The 16,929-nt window shown below is 50.4% G+C and overlaps 7 protein-coding genes across 7 annotated transcripts; 4 read left to right on the top strand and 3 right to left on the bottom strand.

Moving 5' to 3' along the window:
• Positions 1–892: 892 nt before the first annotated feature.
• On the top strand, positions 893–2,303 carry A1O9_06403 (uncharacterized protein; the record flags this gene model as incomplete). The annotated part of the gene is made up of 3 exons (XM_013405613.1): positions 893–1,053; positions 1,101–2,124; positions 2,178–2,303. The coding sequence occupies 3 exons, from the start codon at positions 893–895 to the stop codon at positions 2,301–2,303; spliced, it is 1,311 nt and encodes a 436-aa protein (XP_013261067.1).
• An 853-nt stretch (positions 2,304–3,156) lies between these two features.
• On the top strand, positions 3,157–5,624 carry A1O9_06402 (uncharacterized protein; the record flags this gene model as incomplete). Its single annotated transcript, XM_013405612.1, has 2 exons — positions 3,157–3,993; positions 4,050–5,624. 2 exons carry the CDS (start codon positions 3,157–3,159, stop codon positions 5,622–5,624), a joined length of 2,412 nt encoding a protein of 803 aa, XP_013261066.1.
• An 893-nt stretch (positions 5,625–6,517) lies between these two features.
• A1O9_06401 (uncharacterized protein) lies at positions 6,518–8,098 on the bottom strand (the record flags this gene model as incomplete). The annotated part of the gene is made up of 1 exon (XM_013405611.1): positions 6,518–8,098. One exon carries the CDS (start codon positions 8,096–8,098, stop codon positions 6,518–6,520), a length of 1,581 nt encoding a protein of 526 aa, XP_013261065.1.
• A 1,020-nt stretch (positions 8,099–9,118) lies between these two features.
• On the bottom strand, positions 9,119–11,792 carry A1O9_06400 (uncharacterized protein; the record flags this gene model as incomplete). Its single annotated transcript, XM_013405610.1, has 5 exons — positions 9,119–9,214; positions 9,267–11,319; positions 11,368–11,556; positions 11,606–11,759; positions 11,783–11,792. The coding sequence occupies 5 exons, from the start codon at positions 11,790–11,792 to the stop codon at positions 9,119–9,121; spliced, it is 2,502 nt and encodes an 833-aa protein (XP_013261064.1).
• A 562-nt stretch (positions 11,793–12,354) lies between these two features.
• On the top strand, positions 12,355–13,038 carry A1O9_06399 (uncharacterized protein; the record flags this gene model as incomplete). Its single annotated transcript, XM_013405609.1, has 1 exon — positions 12,355–13,038. The coding sequence occupies one exon, from the start codon at positions 12,355–12,357 to the stop codon at positions 13,036–13,038; it is 684 nt and encodes a 227-aa protein (XP_013261063.1).
• A 685-nt stretch (positions 13,039–13,723) lies between these two features.
• A1O9_06398 (sterol O-acyltransferase) lies at positions 13,724–15,407 on the top strand (the record flags this gene model as incomplete). The annotated part of the gene is made up of 2 exons (XM_013405608.1): positions 13,724–13,857; positions 13,922–15,407. 2 exons carry the CDS (start codon positions 13,724–13,726, stop codon positions 15,405–15,407), a joined length of 1,620 nt encoding a protein of 539 aa, XP_013261062.1.
• A 520-nt stretch (positions 15,408–15,927) lies between these two features.
• Positions 15,928–16,817, bottom strand: A1O9_06397 (uncharacterized protein; the record flags this gene model as incomplete). Its single annotated transcript, XM_013405607.1, has 3 exons — positions 16,541–16,817; positions 16,291–16,424; positions 15,928–16,197 (listed from the first exon to the last, which is right to left on the bottom strand). The coding sequence occupies exons 1-3, from the start codon at positions 16,704–16,706 to the stop codon at positions 15,928–15,930; spliced, it is 570 nt and encodes a 189-aa protein (XP_013261061.1). The 5' UTR covers positions 16,707–16,817.
• Between the last annotated feature and the right edge of the window lie 112 nt (positions 16,818–16,929).

Raw genomic sequence — 16,929 nt, 5'->3', positions numbered from 1 at the left:
GACTGTTTTTTCTTTCCTTCTTTCTTCTTGGAAATGACCATCGATGTGTGGGGACTGAAGGCTCTCTCTACACGCTCCTGCGCCGATTGGCAGAGAGATGAGCGTAGGGGACTCTGGTCTGTATATTGCCTTGCAGCATCTATGCACTGTGGGATGTCTCTGTATCGATAGCACGGACAGCACGGCATTGCATTGGAATTACTGTGCCCGGACGGATGACACATTCATCTTTTCCGACCTTTGTTAAGAAAACAGAATGGAATTCATCATGATTGCAATCTCTTAATCTACGGTAGCAGTCAATTGCGCTGTCAGTAGAGAACTATCTCTCGCAATTATCCAGACTGATGTACTTTGTTTATGTGGGTACAATGTCCGGGGGCTCCACCTGCGTTGTCAGGCAACGGCCAGTGGAGGTGCAGGTGCAGGTGCAGGTGCCGGTGTAGGTGGTCACCCGCGCCTGCCCTGTTTCTTTGTGAACCTACTGTACCCCGGCACCTACAGTAGTACCTCGAACTCCCTCCCTTCTTGCATTCTTCTCTTCTTCCCGGCTTCCCTGTCTAGTGCTGTCCGTCCAGTCCTCTCGGACCCCCACTTTCTCCGATCCGACAGATAACGCACCTCGTTCCTGCTGAGCATGCTACTGCCTGCGCTGTACCTCGCGCATCTCCATATCAAACAACCATCTCACTATCTCCTCCCAACGACTATCTAAATCAGTCTTGCCTCCGTTCTTCAAAGTCCCATACCCTTCACTGTTGTATCCCATCTACTCTGCTATCCAAGTCAGCCTGCTGAGCGGATATACAGATATACCTCCCCGCAACCCTCCGCCAACCTCTCTTCCGCGCTCACCTGTCCCACACGTGCCTTCGCCTCGCCTCGCTTCACGATGGCAGTTGCAGCAATAATCCCTTTCTTGGTGGGCATGATGTTACTGACGGGGTGTGCCAATACAATCCTCACAAAGTACCAAGATCAGCAATGTGTTCGAAATTGTCATGACCTTGATCCAACGAAACGTTACAATTTTGAGCAGCCCGTCATCCAGACGTGAGCCGAGTAATTCTATCCTGCTTCGCTGTGCTGACCTAGTGCAGAGTTCAGATGTTCATTGGCGAGATGGGTAGCTGGCTCGTCCTTGGAGGTGTCTTCCTCTACCGATACTTTTGCCTCCGATCCAAAGATGCCCCTCTCCTCTACCAGCCGGTCAACACTGAGGAGCCGGAGGATGATGAGCCTTTGCGACCTACCAGATCCCGGGACGCTGCTAGTCCTGCATTGAAGCCTCTTGTTCCGAATGCCGAAGATCGAACCCCTCTGACAGGCTACAAGATCACTTTACTTGCTCTTCCCGCTTGTTGTGATATTACCGGAACCACGCTCATGAATGTCGGTCTCCTTTTTGTCGCGGCATCCATATATCAGATGACTCGGGGTGCTTTGGTCCTATTCGTCGGTCTGTTCAGTGTCTTATTCCTCAAGAGAAGATTGTTCCTATACCACTGGCTCTCACTCTTTATCGTCGTCTTGGGCGTTGCCTTGGTTGGCCTCGCAGGCGCCATATACTCGGGGGATAAAAATTCCCCCTCCAAAGTTGACCAACCAGAGCTCTTGCATACCTCACTGCATGCCATCCGAACTGTGGTTGTTCAAGCATCCGAAACCCCTGTTCTCAGAACCATCCTAGGCATCTTTCTCATTGCATTTGCTCAAATCTTTACTGCCACCCAATTTTGCCTGGAAGAATGGATCCTTGAAAACTATGCTTTGGAACCCCTCAAGGTTGTTGCTTGGGAAGGTCTTTTTGGCTTCATGGTCACGATATTGTTGCAAATCATTTTGCACTTCACGATTGGCGTTTCAGCAAAGGGCAAATATGGCTTTTTCGATGCCGAAGAAGGCTATCGCCAAATGTTCACAAACCGAACGATTGGCATCACCAGTTTGGCAATCATGGTTTCCATTGGTGGCTTCAACTTTTTCGGCCTCTCCGTCACAAGAAGCATTTCGGCAACTTCAAGATCTATCATTGACACTTGCCGAACTCTGTTCATTTGGATTGTCTCTCTTGGCCTTGGCTGGGAGACGTTCAAATGGCTACAGGTGGCCGGCTTTGCTTTAGTAAGTTCTAACCATGTATTCGACGAATCAATCTATACTAACATCCACCATAGCTGGTCTATGGAACGTTCATGTTCAACGATCTCGTTAGGCCTCCCATTAAAGCACTCCTACCCCGAAGGGAAGAGCTGGAGGAACGCCGAGATCTTCTCCCCGAAGACCCCATTGAGCATATGTAGACTTTTATGTTTTATTGATAATCACATCGGAAAGGCACCAGCCAGATAGAAGCCAACGCTGGCCACAAGACCATACATTCAGACATTCTGCTATCCGTGCTTGTCGTTTCATTCTCTGCACGTCGTGCACCGAGCAGAGGGCAGCCGCTCCTGCTAATGTCCACTTATGGGGAAGTGGACCTTCCTGTCCGATGGCACCACACAATGGCGCACCCTTTACGTTCAGAGGACCATAAGAGTCCTCCATACACCTGTTATATACTCTGCCGATGCTAGAGGCGCCATCCTGGTATGACTTTGGTCGTCATTCTGCCTACTGGAAATTTCCTCCTGGGAGTGGCAATTTCAATATGACAAGGCTTGGCACCACCCTGGTGTGACTGTGTATCACAATCTTTAAAGCCTTTGTCTATTTCTGCAAGGCATGACAATTAAAAGGATGCATGCCTCCTTTCAAATTTCGGCCTTGACGGCAAGGTGCATCTGGTCGGCTTGTCTTGAAGCTTCTTCATCGTTTTTGTCTTGTCGTGGAGAAGCCCTTCCGATGCAAGGGATGAATTTCCTTTCTTTCGCAACCCTCGTGGTGGCTGGACCAACCTCTCTACCCGTGGTGGGTAACCATTGAGACAGCTCATGCAAGGGCAATGTCCATTTTGTACGCCAAAGCGCGGCTGTCCAACATTCGATTTGGCCAACGCCACTATGGTTGGATTTGCAACACGCGGATGCGCGCCCAATAACGAATTGATCGGCCCCCCTACGGATATATGTCTCATTTATTCCATGTTGGAGACTTTGGGATCTGGTTCTTTACTTATAACACATCCCTAAGGTTGAAAATATACAAGCCATCATGGAGTCAGAGTCCTCAAGCTCTCCCATCAATGCTGAGATTGACCGTCTGCCCGTCCCTACGCCATTTCGTTTGACTCACTGCGTGAATGAAGGCCAGATGACACCACCCGCATCTCCTTCTCTACAGGCTCGTCATGGGCCAAAGCTGCAGCTTTCAAAGTTCTTTCGGAGGTCCAAGTCCATCAGATCGAAGCCTACTGGGTTCCACGATATGCTTCGAACCACGACTGTTCGACCATCTGTGGTGGAGATGAAGACTCCTTTCCCGCTTCTACTCCCCGAGTCTCCATCGGTAACTGAGAATAGTCCCTCGATCCCAAGTCTATCCCCTGGACTACGAAGGATGTCGGCTAGTTATCATGATCTACGAGCTGTTGCTCAACGACAGGCGAATTCAAGTCCTCAAACACCACTTCTTCCCAGTCCGATATCGCGAGAGCCTGAATTACAGGACCTCGGCTATTTCCATTTCGGAAAACCTTGCAGGCAGCGCGATTCTTTGACAGATACCAACTCGATTGACAGTGAAGATATCTTAACGTACTACTGCGACGGTCGACGTAAATGCAAGGAGCAGCCCAGAGGGTATCGAAGAGATTCATGGACTACGGATGACACAGAGATCGAAGATGAAGAACAGAGTACTGCGTCTGAATCAATGCCTGTGACACCATCGGAACAGGAATATTGCCAAACAATCCATTCGGATGAATCGGGGTGGTTAGCTAATACCACGTCCCACGAAGAGAGGATGCGCAAATTCAAGACCAGATTCTATCAGGTCGTTCAACGTCCTTGGACCAGTGCTTTTCAGGGTGCCGGCGAAGACGAAGTGGTATAGTAGCCCAACTTTGCTGATGATCGGGATCCCAATTGACATGTCCTGCACAGATGATTGCAACGGTTCTTGTTGGTCCTGGCAAAGCTAAAATTGTCCAAATCCAAAGACCACCGTCGAGCCAAGCATCGCAAGAAGCGGAAATTGCACATGCTGTATGTGAACACGGAAATGGTGAGGAGTCCGTACATGAGCCTACGACCACATTGGACTCCCGGCCACACACGCCAACTCAAAGGACAATGGAAGTCTCTGCATTCAGCCCGTATGATACGCCAGGTGCCGAGGACACTACACTCCAATATATCAGTATCGAATCATGCATTTCCGATACCCCTATTACTGGGCCTCGAATTGCAGAAAATTGTGGGATTGCATCGCCATCCTCAGAAAAGCTCGTACCCGCACCGCTGAAGTTGCCATCACGGACAAGAACCAGTCGCTCGGACAGCAGTATTTTCAGCAGTACATTACAACAACTTCAAGACCTTGCTGATCCATTCGGCACATCCTCCACAACTGCATTTCAAAGCTCAGCACGGAAAAGACTGAAAAAGTCGAAGAGTAGCCACCATAATGGACATTCGTCAAAGAATTTCTCTTCCCATCACTCACAATCCTGGCCAATTGAAGATTTTCCACAACGGAAGAAGGAAAATTGCCACCCACAGAAATCATCTCTCCAAGAGTCACCTACACTCCGATCCACAACTCTGACTCGGCTGAGAAGGCTCCACAAACTAAACCGTATTCTGTGTGCCGTAACACACGCTATCGATCACTTCCCGTCCAATCTACTGTACCTTTCCTCACCTGTCGTGCTTGAACTACGGCCATCAAAAGTCTCAGATCAAATGTACGTTGACGCGTTGGCAAGAGTCTTCCCGGGTGCATGCAGCACCTTGCTCGAAAGCCTCACAGCGTGGATCCTCATTGACTTGTTCTTTGAGAAAGTCAGGAATGAGGCGAGGGGAGGGGGCGTTCTTGCTCAGTTTGATTCAAACCTTCATGCTGGATCTCTATACTTGGGAGGGAGTGACCATCGTTATAGTTACGACTCAACCAGGACCGCCAACAATGCCAGTGGCTACAGCTCCTACTATCCCCAACGCCAGCATTATCAGTATCACGAGCACCTCACACAATCCCCGGGGCAGCATTACCAACGACGACCCCGCCGGGACCGCAACATCCCGAGCAAAGCGCACGAAATGCTCGGCATCGGCGCCCCTGATGTGACATCGATCCGTCTCTCGGAATTCGCGCTCAAATGGCGCGCTGAGTCAGTAGCCGTCAGCGTCGCTGTCGTCGGGCACCGCCTCGTCGAAGCTATACGTGGCTCCGCCGGCTGGGACGAAGACGTTTGGCGTTCTCTGCGGGTTCTTGTTGATGTTATCGGCGTTAGTGCCGCCAGTGCACGTGTGGGTGACAATGGTGCTGTTGCTGGACGTGTAGATGGAGATGGAGATGGAGCTGTAGATAAGGAACAGCAAGGTTGGAGTGGTGGACTCTCAAACAGTCGTGATGATATAGGCAGTGATGATGGTCGGTCAGGGAATGTTGCGAGAGTGCAAAAGAAAGGCAATAGGGGCAGGCCAAGCGGCAGAGAAGGCAGTGACTGGGTCTAGTATGTACTATTAGTCGCTACGCTTGTCCATCAGTTGCTCAACTAGCTTTACTCCTTTTTTAATTTTTCATTGTTATTCCATTTCATCTAATGTCTTGTCTTTCTCATATAAAACGACAAGGAAAGCGCGATATGCTCTAAATTCTATCTATGCTTGCCGTTGCCGTTGCACTTCAATTGTTCCTGGCCTCTTGACCACACAAGTCTGACATAGCATGATGTGACATGACTACGGCTATATTAGCATCGCCTCACAGTTGGTCAGCCCGTACATATCCGTGTACTAGTACATGGTATCTTCATGCCCGACGTCCTCGTCCTCCCGAGCCTCTTTCTCATTTTCCAAGCTGTTCGGAACCAACATTGACAAAGCAGTACATACATCGATAGGACTGATTAGTATGCGACCTTGACTGGCATTCATATAGTTGCAGCGTCTAGTACATAGTAGCCTCTCGAACTTTGATGTCTTTTCATTTCTTTCTTGCTCGAGGCACGCCTATTTTTTTGGGCTCTTGAATGCATGCGTCGCGTCGAGTCGCGTCGCATCGCCAATGCGTCAATTCTGTCGTTTTATTTAATTATATACTTGATGTTCTTGGTCTTGGTCTTGGCCTTGGCCGGCGAGCATTGGGAATGAAGAGGATCCGGGTTCAAGGGATCCCCCTTGAACTCAGGTGCTGGAGGAGCTGGCGCGTGGTTTTCAGACGGCGCACTGCGGTGTTGAGTGGTGGATAGATTGGTTAACTCGCTGGTGCCGGTGGCTCGGTACATATAGCTAGCCTCTGGAAACTTCGAAGCCCCTTTTCGCAATTCCTTCGTAAAGCATATTCCATATCATGGATATATGTTCTTTCGTCCCCGAGCATTCTAGGCAAATCTTCAGAATTCGGCTCAACGAACCTTCAACCTAACGAGCAACCCCGTCTGGTTCAGCGCCCAGGCATTGCTCACGACCCACTCTCGGGCCGGATCGTCCAGCTCGACGTCAAACTTCAAGAACAGCGCGGCCACGACCTTGTGCAACTCCAGCATCGCTATGTTCTTCCCGAGGCAAGACCTCTTGCCCGCCCCGAACGCCAGCAGCGCGTGCTCCATGGTCTTCGTCTTCTGCTCGTGCTCTGTCAGCCAACGCTCTGGGCTCCACTCTTCAGCGTCAGGCCCGAAGATCCCCGGCGAGCGGTGCAGGACCCACGGGTTGATGCCGACGATGGTCCCGGCGGGCAGGAATGTGGTCGCGCCGTCCTCGTGGCTGAGCTGGAGGCCGTCTTGTGGAACGACGCGCTCCAGTGGGAGCGAGAGTGCGGGATTCAGCCGCAGACCTTCTTTGATCACCGCGCAGAGGTAGGGGAGTTGCTGTTGTGTTTCGTTCCATGTCGGACACGGCGCCGAAATCTTGCTCCCCGCCGCGGCGCTCGCCAGCTCGGTGATTAGTCTCTCCTGCGACGCCTGGTTTCTCAGTAGGTGGTAAAGAATCGCTCTCAAGGTCGACGCCAGAGTGTCGCTGCCGGCATTTATATTCGCAAAGAGGTACGAAAGTATGCGCAGATCATTCATCGCTTCTGCCCCGTCGACCTCCTCCTGCCTGACCTTCAGGAAGCGGCTGAGGAAATCGGGCCTGTCCAAGGAGTTCTTCTCGTCGCCGCGACCTTCCTCGATATCACGTAACCGTTCTTTCAAGCGCGCCTGTGCAAATTGTAGGATGGGTGAGCTGACACTCTTGCGGAAGTACCTGACGTAGAGCGGGTTCTTGCCGAGGAGGGCCTCGTCGAGCCACGGAATCTGGCCCAGCACGCTGAAGTACTCGAAGTTGGCACCGATGGCGGCGATGATTGAGTCGACGTCCGCCCCGGACTCAATGAAGCCCAGGCGGCGGGAGAAGGTCAGTTCGCCGATCACGTCGAAGGCGAAGAATTGGAGATAGCGGCCAAGGTCGAGGACAGGCACGGGAGCGGGCGTGGAAGACGTGTCGTTGTCCTTGGTCGCGGTGGTGGTGAATTGATCCTCAAGCGTCGTCAGAAATACATCGACCGTCTGATCGACGAGGCCCTCGTACTCGACGAGCGTGCTGAGGCTGTACGCGTGCGCGACCAGCCGCTTCGACTTGGCGTGCTCCGTCTCATCCGTGATGGCGACGAGGCTCGCGGCTCGGCGCCCGTTGACGATGTTCTGGAAACAGCTGTAGAAATCAGATTTGACCAGCCCCTTCCCGATCCCGTAGATCTGCGCGATATACCGCGCTGAGCCGGATACGGAGACCACGTTGGGCCCGAGCCGAACTAGGGGGCCGTGTTGTTTGTGTAGTTGTAGGTGGACTTCGTGCGGGGATCGCTGGTAGACGAGGAATGCGCGGTAGAGGTTCGTGAAGCGCGCGATGAGTGGTCCGGGGATTGTCGAGGGGAGGAGAGACTGGTTCTTGAAGAGGATGATGAGCAGGAAGAAGGGGAGTGAGTAGATTAGTAGTGGGAGAATCATCTCTGCTCTTCTTTTCTGTATCCGTTCTGTCTTGGCGATTTTGGTGATATAACGGTGATGTCGTGGTCTCGCCTGGCTCTAAGCTTAAATCAACAAGCGGATTCCACGAGAGGAGGTGACACAAAATGAAATGTAACCAGATACAGGCAGTCTTAAGATAATATCACCGCGGTGAAGTAGAGGTTGGCTCGTGGTTACTGGCCTGGTAGTTGCATAACTACCGAAGAAATATATAACTGTAATTGATGTAGAGAATATATGAGCAGTGTAGCGCACTTTCGCTCTTCAGCTTTTTCGAGACATGGAAGTCCAGAGATCAAGCAGTTGTCAGCAAATAGACTACCTGATTGGGCGGATTTAGGGAAAACAATTATCGATGAGAGCGGGTAGGCAATAATTCCTTAAAGAGCAACCCTCGTTTGCCTTCGTTCGCATTTTAAGACGGAGACATAATGAGAGGGGCGGTCGGGCGACTTCCGCGCAGAATGTCCCGCCCAATGGTACGACGTGCAATTGATGGATACATATTTGGTGTGGGATGAGTGAGGGAACGAGAATGGAAGCTGGTGAAGTCTGGTGGGCGGAAGACTTTCCGCAAGTTCGGCTGGCGGCGGCAATGAAGGGGACTTGAAAGATTAGATCAAGGACCCGGAAATGCAACACACCGAGCGATCGCCGAGAGTCCGGATAGAATAGGGGAGGCTGTTTTCCGGGGGGCACCAGGCGATAGATGTTACGGTGGCAGGCTGCCAGTAAGCCAAATGTGGCCATTAACCATCTCCTGTACTTGAGATGCGTGTAGATGGCATCTTTAAAGATGAAAGTTGGGAGGCCTTCGTTTAGATCTCATCTTGATTGTTCGACTTAGGAGGGAACGTCATTTGTCTTTTCTACATGCATCTGAATATGAGGGCAGTCGTAGAGGCGCTCGTGCTTTGTACGCATTTTCAGTGTTGGACCGCTAGGGATATCGCTTGCTTTGAAGCCCATGCAACAATTTGAAATCTGTTGACAGTCTCATCAGGGTTCGGTCCAATCTACTTGATCCGTTACCATAGCTCCACCGTCCTTTGCATATGAGACCTTCAGTCTTAGTCTCAGCTTCGCAGGAAGGGCCTATGTGTGTGTTAGCTTCCATTTGATCTGGATCTGGAGATCTATCACTTACTCCTGATGCAGCGACAATACGCATTCCTTGAGTTGCTTCGTCGCCACCATCCAAAGTACTTTTATTAATGGCCTGTAGGGTCAATTTCTGGCTTTTTGGGACTGCGGCCTGCAACCCAACACCAGTGAATTGCTCGAATGCACCACTGTTCTTGAATCGAGCTAATACTTGAGCGCCGGCCCCGCTCCTTGATATTTGAATCGTGACGGACAAGCCATTTTTGTTGTATGCTGGGTGAGCTTGTGGACCGGTAGGAACTGGAGTGTTTGCTTTCGCACTTGCATTGCCGAACAAATCCATGATAGAATCGGTGTTGGACGTGGGTACTGGACTCCTGGTTTGAGCTGGTGGACTTGAAATTGAACTCCCACCGCCTAGAATGTCTGCAAGAAGGTCTGCCGTTTGCTGTTGGCCATTCAATGTCGCACTAGCGTCCACAGCTGGAACATCTGAGCCACCCATGAGATCGAGAAGCATGTCCGACTCTGTATTTTTGACAACCGATGTTTTCGACTTGGCTTTCAACGCCTTCTTCTTGTTCTTGGCTGGTGTGCTTGCTTCACCCAGTACTCTTTGCTCTTCTTTGATCTCTGGTGGAGGCATTTTCTCCAACACTCCTCTTCGTATCGAATCGTAACCAAACATATTTCCATACTCGACAGCCCTTTGCTGAATCTCAACGCTAAGATCAGAGGATCTAGATTGCATCAGGCGCCTGATCTTCTCTATCTGAGCTTGATCGGTCATTCTCGTGGTCAGTTTCATGGCTGAAGTTATGATGAATTCGGTAACAACCTGGTTTGCATATGTCGAGTTGAGGATCGTGGTGTATAAGTCGACGATATCGCTCTCTTTAACTTCTTTCACAAGCTCTTCCTCTTCATATTGACCCCCACGAATCAAGGCGTCACCAAACTCACCAATTACCCACACCCCAGCTAGTGTAAGAGCCTCCTGAGTGATGTCAGCCTTCAAGGCTGAATATAATTTCTGGACAGAATATGTCTGCTGATCAGGTGACGTTGCAATGAGACGAACGAATGACGACAAAATCTGCTCCTTGACGTAGTTTCCCGCAAGCTTGATAACCCTCAACATGGTGTCAATATGCCACCTCTTGTTTGGTGCATATCGATCTGCTGCTATCCCGATTTGAGTTGTCATCACAGACTTGAACTCATTATCAGCAACTTCCAGGAAGGCAAGGAGTTCTCGAATCAAAACGCGCACGTTGTCTTCTCGGATGAGCGTGAAGCTCAAGTCGAGTGCTCGCCGGCGGATTGAAATATCGGGATCTCTCAGACACTCAAGAATTGTGTTTCGGTGCCTTTGTACAGCATTTGGTTCAATGGCCACAACTTTGACGAGTGTGTTGAGTGCCACATATCGGATGTTGTTGTCCTTGTTGGCCAAGAATTTACCTAGTATGTTCACTCCAAGCACACGTAGTCCTGAATCTGCTTCGATATCTAGAATGGTCAGAACTGCCTCATACAGAATCGAGTTGCCGACATTCTTGGTGGCTTCTGTATTGGTAGCGACCTGTGCTAATATGTCGTTGATCTGTTCACTAGTCGTAGGATCTCCTCTGCCCAGGACCCTGAACAACCTTAGGATCTTGACCTGGAGGAAAGGGTCTGTAATTCCAGAAACATCATGTTCAGGTGTATACCCTGAACTGGTAAGGCTCTTCAAAGTGCGGACAAGATGAGGAACGACAGGTCTAAACATATCGACAATTCCTTCTTCGCCGCCCTCGGCTTCGTCCGCTTCGCACATGCTGGTGATCAGGGTCAGCCCACAGAGAAGTACTCCATGATTTCTATCTTGTAGTAACAGTTTGGCCTTCTCGAGGAAATGTTCTTGTAGATCTGGAACCTTCCGACATATTCGCATCGCGCAAAGGGCAGCCTTCCGACGTATGTAAGGGTTGGCGGTAGAAATGAGATTTTCGACTTCTGGGAAGAGATCTCGAGACATCTCTATCGATGCAATGTTGCCCAGAGTGCAGAGGGCGAGGCCCGCAACATATTGGTTGGAATGACCAAGGTCACTGTTGAAATCAGTACGGAGGATCTTATTTAGATGGAAAGGTTCCTACTTCTTCAGCGAATTCGTGACAAGAGTGAGGACTTCTTGGTTCTCGTCTAGCAGGAGCATGGTTCCCAAGTATCCCAGCCGCTTGTCTGCGAATCGCGGTGAGGCCAGGAGTTTGAGACATTCTATCTGACCGAAATGAGTCCGTTCTCCTAGGGTGAAAAGATAGAGGAGTTTTGCAACGTTGTTCCGCCTGGGTCTGTTTAGATGTGTTTGCTTCCGGGCGGGATATTTTGGACTACCTTATGTTTGAATCTCCGCTCTCTTCACGAAAACTGGCACGGATTGCAGCACTCTCTTTCTGGACAACAGCGCGTTCATCGGCGATAGTCTTGGAGGCTCGAACGTTGCGAATGAATTGTTTGACTTGAGACTTGTCAGTGGTGCAGAAGACAACTGGCGGAGGCAGGAGTCATTACGGGAAGTCATGGTAACAAGCTGACCCTAGGGGGGTCATGGAATTTTTGGGTCAGGATGTCATGAAGAAGATTTATCGGTCTGTAGTGTATAGTCCTCTATTGCCATTACAGCATGGTCATTTCAACGTGGGGGAGGAGAGACGGTGGCTCAATAATGATAGGAGGGGATGGCGACGAGGGGGGATGGACTGCACGAACATGAATGTCAATCAAACTGGTGGCAGCAGAAGTGTCCTATGATCTCACTGGCCAATGGGAGCACAACTCATGCCAAGACTTACATTGCTTTATTTGAGGTCAATATCATGCCACTTTGAGAATATCGCACCGATAGGGTCGCGGCATCTTGCCATTTTAAGGCGCTGTATGCGTTGGTCTTCCTGCATGTACTACTCCGTACCTAGTAGGTACGGAGTATTGCCAGCTAAGTACCTTCCCAAATGGTGATAATGGCGATAATCAACTCTCTCGAGCTATGTATCTTACTGTAGATAGGACACAAATATTCAATAAATCGGGTGCATACATTACTCTCCTTCAATTCTGCGAGAACGCTTGACGTATTCGAAAAGATGCACGTCCTGATTGTAATCTCCCATCCAAATGAGAAATCACTCACCCACTCCCTCGCCCAGAGAGTCACTGATGGGGCTGAAAGCAAAGGCCACACTGTCGAGCTACTTGATCTCTACAAAGACGGCTTCAATCCAATTTTCTCGACACGTGATTTTGAGCAATTTGAAGGCGTTCCTATGACGGAGGATGTGTTACGACATCAGAGGCTAGTCGAGAAGGCAGATGCCATCTTCTTGATCTTTCCAGTATGGTGGTATGGTCTACCGGCGATGATCAAGGGGTGGCTTGACCGTGTCTTCTCAGCAGGGTGGGCATACAAAGTAGAAGTCGACCCTGAAGGGACACTATTGGCCCATCGTCCTTGCACCATTTTGGCACCAGCAGGGGCCTCTGCGAACCAATTGAACCGCTGGGGATACGACAAGCAAATTCAGCATCTGTGGAGGTACGGAGTATTCGGATACTGCGGGTTCGAACCACTCAGGATCACCATTCTGGAGGATTCTGAATGGGCGGAGAGAGGAAAAGTAATTGGGCACCTGGAAACGGCATTTAAAGCAGGTCAATTGATTGGTGAAGATCCAGAAGCTCTGCCTGGCATCAAACGCTATCTCGACTATGGGCTTGACATTCGAGGTGAGAAATATACAGGGAATGGGACTCCGAGCCAGGCACAGTGAATTAAATTCCAGTACATGAACATGCGGCGGATATGGAAAGTTCCAACGAGCTGATGACGAGTCAGTTCGGGGCCCGAAGTGAGCGCGAATGTTGTGTCTAGCTGCTTATGCTCGAAGCGATGAGCAAATGATTTTGGTGTTGGCTGTACGCTTGCTATGCGCTTGATATAGAACAGTACCAGCTTCAGCTCAATGAGATTAGCTTTTGCTGTTGAGCCTTTCATGAAGACATCGGAAGATTTTGGTGATACTCAAGCGGGATCGTGTGGATATGAGATCACGTGATACCACGTGACTCGTAAAGTCCCTGCTTAACCGCTGACCACCACCAGTACGAGTAATCCACATCCAACCGTATCTCGTATTGATCCTGGTTGAATAGGCTGATCCTAATGAAAACCCGCGCCGGCTGACGTCGCCAAAGTCGAGTTCCAAGTAGTATTAGCATCGCAATCCTCGCAGGTCTATCCTATTTTGGGGTCCCAAGTTTGCGAAAGAGACAAACAAATTCGGAATACAGGAAAGCCGGTCTCCTCCCCCCTCCACCACCCACCCACCTTGTTCAATCCTTCTGTCCAGGCTGGCTTCTAGCTAGATATTTAGAAATGGGCATTTACTTGTTTCTAGACATGCTCACTATTGTTTCTACGGTGTCTCGTATTGTTTATTAGTTTCTTGCGTCAAGATGAAGGCCGGTCGACGTCCCAGTCCAGATGGGAATCTCCTGCGCCCTCGGCCTCTGAGAGCATTGCCCGAGGCCTTGCGCGCCAATGGTCATGGCCTCAATGGTTTCGCAGAGGTTCCCTCTGGAGTGTCTAGGTGTGTTTCTCATTTCGTCTGGCTTGACTTCGCCTGCGTAATTTGGTCTGACAATTCTCAACAGTGGACGCTCGACGCCTATCCCTCACGATGCACCACCCTCGGCTCAGTCCATATCTACCGCCCGAAAACAGGCTCGCGCTCAGGCGAAGCATCGCATGTTCCATACCATCAACTACGTGCCTCGAGTCTCTCACTTTGATCCGAGAAGCGAATACCGAGACTTCCGGGGATTCTTTGTGCTCTTTTGGATCAGTTTGACCATCATGGTCCTCACGACCTGCTTAAGGAACATCAAAGAGACCGGGTTACCTTTGAGAGTCAATGTTTATAAAATTCTATCCCGGAATGTCATCTCCCTCGGCTTGAGTGACGCTGCGATGGTTGTGAGCACTGCTCTGAGTCTTCCGCTCCAGAAAATTACGCGTGGACAAATAGGCCTACTCCGGTGGCGTAGAGCCGGAATCTGGTTGCAGAGTATCTTCCAGGCGGCCTGGCTGTTTTTCTGGGTTCAATTACCCTTCTTGTTGGGGTGGACTTGGACTGCCCAGGTCTATTTTGCCCTCCACACCCTGACGTTTCTCATGAAGATGCATTCCTACGCCTTTTACAATGGGCACCTGAGCGAGGCGGAGAGACGCCTGCATGAGCTGGACCAGCCAGAAACGGCGGACCTAGCAGAGGCGGTCAAGTATCCCAGCTCTCCGTCGAGGCTGCAAGACGTTGACTCAGACCATTCTCCTGAACAAAAGGAGTCTCTGGAACAACTCACACAGTTGCGGCAGGATCTTGCCACGGAGCTCACTTCTCCCCTCGGTCAGGTCACCTATCCACAAAATCTTACCCTGTACAATTATGTCGATTACATTCTTTGCCCGACGCTCTGCTACGAACTCGAATACCCCCGAACCACCCACATTCGCTGGTTGGAAGTGTTTTACAAAACCCTTGCCGTTTTCGGTTGTATATTTTTAATGATCACGATCAGCGAAGAATTCATTACCCCAGTCCTGGCTGAATCCGCCATCCGCCTCAAGACTGTTTTCACGTTTTCCGATATGGCATTGATTCTCGCCGAGACCATGAGCCTCCTCCTGTTTCCCTTCATGATTATGTTCCTGCTCGTCTTCCTTGTCATCTGGGAATACATTCTGGGAGCTTTCGCCGAGATCACCTGTTTCGCCGACCGCCACTTCTACTCAGACTGGTGGAACAGCAGCGACTGGTTGGAATTCTCGAGGGAGTGGAACATTCCCGTGTACCACTTCCTCCGAAGGCACGTTTTTTTCTCTTCCAAAACGTACTTTTCCACCTCCATGGCCATGGCGATCACTTTCTTGGTCAGCGCGCTAGGCCATGAATTGATCATGGGATGCATCACAAAGAAACTCCGAGGTTATGGTTTTGTAGCCATGATGCTGCAGCTGCCAATCGTTGCTCTGCAAAGGAGCCCTCTCATCCGGGGCCGATGGGTGTTCAATAACGCCGCGTTTTGGAGCAGTATGATTTTAGGATTGAGCGCCATGTGTAGTCTCTATGTGCTGGTCTGAAAAGAAGTGGGTATCGTGCTCTTCGTGGGTCTCGACGCTGAAAGAGTTGTCATAATTTGGAGATTTGATCTCAAGATACATAAACTCTGCTCACCTCGGCCGACGCCCAAGTTCCACGCCTTTTCTATTGCACAACCCCTGTCATCAATATTCACTTCATCAGGAGGAAGAATTACAGAAAGAGAATACCTAACCCAGACACAAGCCAGACAGAATCAGGACATCGACACCTCAACTTCGCAAAGAATCTATTCTGCTTATTGGCTCAAAGCAAAACACTTACCTATATATACCTCTCACCTGTATCTCAGCTTCTTTTGCGCTGAAGATCATCTACTGCATTCACTGCTGCATTTGGTCTAGTAAGAGGTACCGAAGCATGATACCAGGGCTAGTTCCTTGGCATATCAACCCGATACTTATTCTCTAGGGGGTGAATGTATGTATATAGTATGTAATACCAAACTACAGTACGTAGTATCTCATCCAGGCCCTTTAGGTCTCAGCCCGCGTCAGCCAGTCACTCAGGCAAACACACGCCCGACCCGCCACTCCTGGCACAGCCGCTGGGACACGGATAATCGGGGTTGTACTGCCAGAGGAAATACGGGTCCGTCTCGTTCGTGAGCACCTCGCCCATCAGGCGCGATGAGTAAGTAAGGTCGAAGCTCTGCGCGAATACTTCAATGCTGGGGATCCGGATCTGGCCCCATCCATGCGCGATCAGCGTGTCGATGCTCGTCCCGTAGATATATTCTTTGAACCCGGACCAGCGGATTGCCGACGCGCACTGTGTAGATGTTAATTATTGGGTAAGGGGTTATGGGGTATGTATGGTTGATGGTGGGCAGGACGCTGCATTTAGTAGGTAGTAGTAGCTTACCATTGGACAACTCTCTGCATTTGTGTAGAGCGAGAGGGATGAGAATGCCCTTTGTGCCTGTGAGGTGGTCAAGTTGTATGGCCCCGTGGGGTCCGTGAGGATCGCCGAGCAGTTGTTGATGGCTGCTATCTCGCCTTTTCACCCCGAGAGCATTAGCTTCTATCTATCCTATTGATCGGTTCCAACAGGAGAGGTGCTGAGCATCAACAGCTAGAAGCTACATGGGGGTGCTGTTGGTGGCAGTCTTTACCATGTAAGGTTGGGTTCCCCGTCATCGAGATGTTGTTTGCTCCCATGCAGACCAACTCACCCATGCCATCCGCCCCGAGTGCTGTGTGGTTTACGATCACTGTCCCGAAAGCGCCAAACGGACATGGCGACACTAACTGTGACAACGCCGCGTTGGCTTGTCGCATCCAGTACGCCCGTGTGCTGAAGGGGATGCTGTTGATCGAGAGTGTCGGTTTGCCGATCGTGGCTTGTTGGGCAGCGGTTCCAGATAGTATGCTGCAAAGCGAGATTTCTAGGGATACAAGGAGTGGTGTGAAGAGCTTCATGATTTCCCTGATTTTGTTTCTCGGTGACTATGCCAAAGATCCTGGTAACTTCAATCGTGTAAGTGATGTGTACTAGTACTAC

Source organism: Exophiala aquamarina (genome assembly GCF_000709125.1).
Source record: "Exophiala aquamarina CBS 119918 chromosome Unknown aczIA-supercont1.4, whole genome shotgun sequence".
Taxonomy (NCBI): Eukaryota; Fungi; Ascomycota; class Eurotiomycetes; order Chaetothyriales; family Herpotrichiellaceae; genus Exophiala; species Exophiala aquamarina.
Note: the sequence above shows the minus strand (reverse complement) of the source record. Positions and strands in the feature narration are given on the sequence as shown.